At 41.8% G+C, this 4,866-nt stretch overlaps 1 protein-coding gene and 1 non-coding gene across 2 annotated transcripts in view; one reads left to right on the top strand and one right to left on the bottom strand.

Moving 5' to 3' along the window:
- MYRFL (myelin regulatory factor like) overlaps positions 1-608 on the top strand; it is a 115,875-nt gene extending 115,267 nt beyond the window's left edge. Inside the window, exons 24-25 of the mRNA XM_007463578.1 lie at positions 305-379; positions 522-608. Coding sequence (XP_007463640.1) covers positions 305-379; positions 522-608 — 162 coding nt within the window. The remainder of the gene's footprint in view (positions 1-304; positions 380-521) is intronic.
- Positions 609-3,800: 3,192 nt separating this feature from the next.
- TRNAE-UUC (transfer RNA glutamic acid (anticodon UUC)) lies at positions 3,801-3,873 on the bottom strand. The gene has a single exon. It is a non-coding gene; the product is annotated as a tRNA-Glu (tRNA).
- Between the last annotated feature and the right edge of the window lie 993 nt (positions 3,874-4,866).

Here is a 4,866-nt window from a genome sequence, read left to right as displayed (position 1 = left end):
GCATTCCGTCCCCATTCTAGAATAAGTGTGTCTACAGTTGGGGCACAGCCTCTGTTCTTCACTGAGAGAGATGCCATGAGCCACAGGCCAGTGTTTCCCTTTGCTGACTCTGATCACAGAGCTTTGTTCAGCATCTTCTGTGCATCCTTCAGAAGCTGCAGACTTTTCCAGCAACACCATCAAAAGCTGTTGTCACAAATACCTCTCCTGCAGCAGTCAAGGGAATGCTTTTTCAGCCTATGTTCTTTCCAACTGAGTGTAAAATATAGTTATGAAATGGATCTCTCTTTCATTCATTATTTAGGGATATCAGCACATTTGGAGCCTCCCTGCAGCCCCATTCTTTGACAGCGCATACCATTTCCGGGTAGCTGCGCCGGTAAGCTCTCTTTTTTTCTTTTTCTTTTCAGTGAGAAAGAAATGGGCCATTAGATAAATAAATAGATAAATAAATAAACTTTAGCTACAATTAATTTTTACATTAATCATTCTCTCTTTTCTTTTCCCCCTTGTTCTGACAGGATTTAGCTGACTGTTCAACGGATCCTTATTTTGCTGGGATATTCTTTACAGACTACTTCTTTTACTTCTATCGACACTGTGTCTAATTTATTCAAGTTTGTTTGGGGACTTTACCAAAGAAAAATACTCAAATACAGTTAACGGAAACTTACAACCTCTTGCAACTTCTTTCTTCTCTTTGTAAAACATTCACATTTATTGCCAAAGGGCTTTTTCCAGGCTTTGGCTTCCAACAGTTTTGAGACATTAATGAGGAGAATAAAGTGTTTGCTGGAACTTGAGATAATGTGGTGTTTGATTTTGCCATGACTATGAGGAAAACGTTTCCTGGAGTAAACAGCACTGTTGGATTTGAAAATACTGCTTCTGTTATTAAGGAAGCTGTGAAGTCAAAATGGGTAGGTTTAACTTTACTTTGTCTTAATGTATCTCAATGCTTTTTTTTTTTTTTTTTTTTTTTTTTTTTTGCGGTACGCGGGCCTCTCACTGTTGTGGCCTCTCCCGTTGCGGAGCACAGGCTCCGGCCGCGAAGGCTCAGCGGCCATGGCTCACGGGCGCAGCCGCTCCGCGGAATGTGGGATCTTCCCGGACCGGGGCACGAACCCGTGTCCCTTGCATCGGCAGGCAGACTCTTAACCACTGCGCCACCAGGGAAGCCCATCTCAATGCTTTTGAGAAAAACAAAAAGGCCTATTTCAGCCATGTCACTTGGACCCACTAAACACAGACTCTTGAGAATTTGTGATAACCAAATGTGTGTTGGGGGGAGGGGTGGGTGGTGTCTGATGCTGAGCTCACATTTAGGCAAACTATTGCTATGTGTAGGTATGTGTCTGTGCACGCGCATGCACACTACGTACACTAGCGTAGAGAATGTAGCTTGCTAATAAACTGGGCTTAAGAAAAATAATTGCCCAAGGTTGCTCCCTCTCCCCCTGCCTCCTGACTGACCCTGCTGCTTCCCAGTGTGGTCCCCCAAGGCGTGGCATGTCTCGTCCTCTTGGGAACTGTAACAAACTACCTTTTCAATGGTGATCATCTTCTGATCTGTTGACCTTCCTATACCTTAAAATTTTCATTAATACACTATATTTTAGGACATGGCGATTCAAGCCACTCTAGCTCTAGCTTCAGGTAGCAGGGCTGCTGAACGGCTTATCTTACTGTTGGCAAGTGTGACACTGTAACTTACAATAAGAAATGTATATTTGATTTTGTCCCCAGTTCCTGGCACAGAGCTCCTAAAACCTTTGGAATTCCCTAAATGCTGAGAGAGATAAAGGTGTCTTTTGTTTTCTCAGTGAGGTGACATTTGGATGGCACAAAAGGATGGGGGCTGGTTGCCAGGACAACCAATCATGTGATTAGAGGATTTGAACTTCCAGTCCCACCCGTGATTTCTGGGGAGGGATAAGAAGCTGGAGGTTGGTTTCAATCAATTAATCAATCATAATTAATCAATTAATCAGTCATAATTTAATTAATCATGCCTATATAATGAATCCAGAGTTCAGAGAGCTTATGGGTTGGTGAACACGTGGAGATTTGGGAAGACTGGCAGCCTTGGAGAGGGCATGGATGTTCTTCACCCTTTCTCTGCCCCTAACCCTGTGTACCTCTTCCACCTGGCTGTTCCTGAGTTATATTCTTTTATAGTAAACACAGAATCTAGTAAGTAAAATGTTTCTCTGAGTTCTGTGAGCCACTTTAGCAAATTAATCAAACCCAAAGCAGGAGATGGGGTCAACTCTAATCTATAGCTGGTAGGTCAGAAGCAAACATGATAACCTGGGCTTGCAACTGGCATCTGAAGTGGGCAGGAGGGGGTGGTGGGGGTGGGGCGTCCTGTAGGACTGAGCCCTCGGCCGGTGGAATCTGCAGCTGTGCCCCGAGAGACAGTACGAGAACCAAGCTGAGTTGCTGGACACCTCACTAGTGTCTGAGAATGGTCTGGTGTTGTGCGGGTGAGACTCCTCCCTACAGTGGAATTGGGTCCCAGAACCGTGTTTAGCCTATGAGTCAAGTAGGATGAGGCGGATGGATATTTTTTCGCCCATGACAGTGGTAATCAGTGGGAATAAGTCCCCATTTGCTTATTTTCAAATGTGATTAAACACGTGCCACATGGATGGAAATTACAAGAGCTATTAAGAAAAGACATGTTCCTTACTGACACAAAAGGCATTTCAGAATAACTTAGGGACACAAAGGTAGTTTAACCCAGTAAGAGCTGAGACTTTGGAGCCAAACAGTCCTTGCCTTGGTCCTGAATCCTGACTTTGTGTATCCTTGAGCGAGTTACTTAACTTCTCTAAGCCTCAATTTCCTCATTTATAGAAGAGGATAGTGAGTATCTGCAATAGATAGGATTAAATGAGATAAAATACGGAAAACACAGATAGGCTCTAAATAAATATAAGCTGTTATTGTTACACAGAACAGAATAGTTATAAAGATTACAGTGGGATAATAAAGGGACTGAGTAACTGAACACTCACACACGGAGGCATTCCATCAACTGTAAAAACCAAACTGCAGATAGAGCATATGCATGTGTATTACATAATTAATTACATTAATTTGACTCTTATACTGTTAAATACTGGTCGGTAGCCAAGTTACGGGAGTTCCTTTTGGCACATAAATCCCATGTTCTTATTCACTCACATATGTTCAGGATAATATGCGGGTTTCAGATATCTAGTTGAGTAATGTTGCCTATAAGGAGATTTCTGTAAAATGAATATTCCCCACTAATCCATAAAAAACTGAAAGTCTTTTCCCCACAGAAAACTTACTACAGGAGATGTGTTGAAAGACTTCAGAACAAAAGGATTTAAGATAGTGAACAGACCTGTGGCAATCTGTGACTTCTTAGAATCAGTTAGGACTGGAATAGACTTTGCTGTAAGTTTCTTTTTGTATTTACAGCACGTCTCCAGTTGTTAGACGTCCACTGTGGATCGGGCTGCCTCAGGCCAAAAAATTTTTCCTTGTGCCAGAGAATTTTCTGAATTTCTACTGGAGTATTCCCAAATTCATAGGATTAAAATGTCTATAAGAGTATTCCTCTCAAAAGCCCATAACCCCAGTCTAATCATGAGCAGAACATCAGACCAATCCCAGACAAGAGGCATTCTACAAAATACCCGACCAGCGCTACTCAAAATTCTGGAGGTTACCAAAAACAAAGGAAGTCTGAAATGGTCACAGCCAAGAGGAACTTTTTTATGTTTTTAAAAAATTTTGGCCATGCCGCGTGGCTTGCAGGATCTTAGTTCCTGGACCAGGGATCGAACCTGGGCTCACAGCAGTGAAAGTGCAGAGTCCTAACCACTGGACCGCCAAGGAATTCCCAAGAGGAGCTTAAAAAGATATGGTAACTGGGCTTCCCTGGTGGCGCAGTGGTTGAGAGTCCGCCTGCCGATGCAGGGGACACGGGTTCGCGCCCCGGTCTGGGAGGATCCCACATGCCACAGAGCGGCTGGGCCCGTGGGCCATGGCCGCTGAGCCTGTGCGTCTGGGGCCTGTGCTCTGCGGCAGGAGAGGCCACAACAGTGAGAGGCCCGCGTACCGCCAAAAAAAAAAAAAAGAAAGACATGGTAACTAAATGTGGTGTCCTAGAGGGCACCCTGGAACCAAAACAGGAGATTAGATACAAACTAAGCAATTTGAATAAAGTGTGGACTTAATAATAATGTACAGTATCAATATTGGTTCATTTTCTGTGACAGATATACCATACTAACGTTAAGATGTTAATAATGGGGGAAACTGTGGGGTTTACGGGAACTCTGTGTACCAGCTTCATAATTTTTCAAAATAAATCTAAATTTGTTCTAAAATAAAATAATTATTTAAAAAAAGTAAGAAATGAAGTCCATAACAGCTGGGCTGAAATATCACACGCTGCCATAAGGTGTCATTTGTGATAACATGAGTTCAATTCTGCGCATTAATTTAATTAGCTTCCAAATACCATAAAGAATACTATATGATATAAAATATAAATACTATAAAATATACAATAACACATAACAAGATTACAACGATTTTTCTTGAGTTCTAATATAGGCACTCAAGCTCTGTCAGATTTTTTTTTTAAACTACCACACCATAAAAATTCACTTAAAACAATTAGCATGTATGGGTTCAGACCTCCAAGCATTTAAAAATAAAAACATTTTGTAGAGCTCTTAACCTACCTCTTCTTCCATTTTTATTTTTATTTATTTTTCCTACACAGTTTTTCAGTTTCAACTTTAGTGGCAGATTCCCAACAACACGTTATTTGAGTCATGAAACTAAAGATCCTCAAGAGGAGAGCAACAAAGGAATTCTGTT

The sequence above is a fragment of the Lipotes vexillifer genome, unplaced genomic scaffold, assembly GCF_000442215.2.
Source record: "Lipotes vexillifer unplaced genomic scaffold, Lipotes_vexillifer_v1.1 scaffold602, whole genome shotgun sequence".
Classification (NCBI taxonomy): Eukaryota; Metazoa; Chordata; class Mammalia; order Artiodactyla; family Lipotidae; genus Lipotes; species Lipotes vexillifer.
This window is presented reverse-complemented; position numbering and strand designations above follow the sequence as displayed.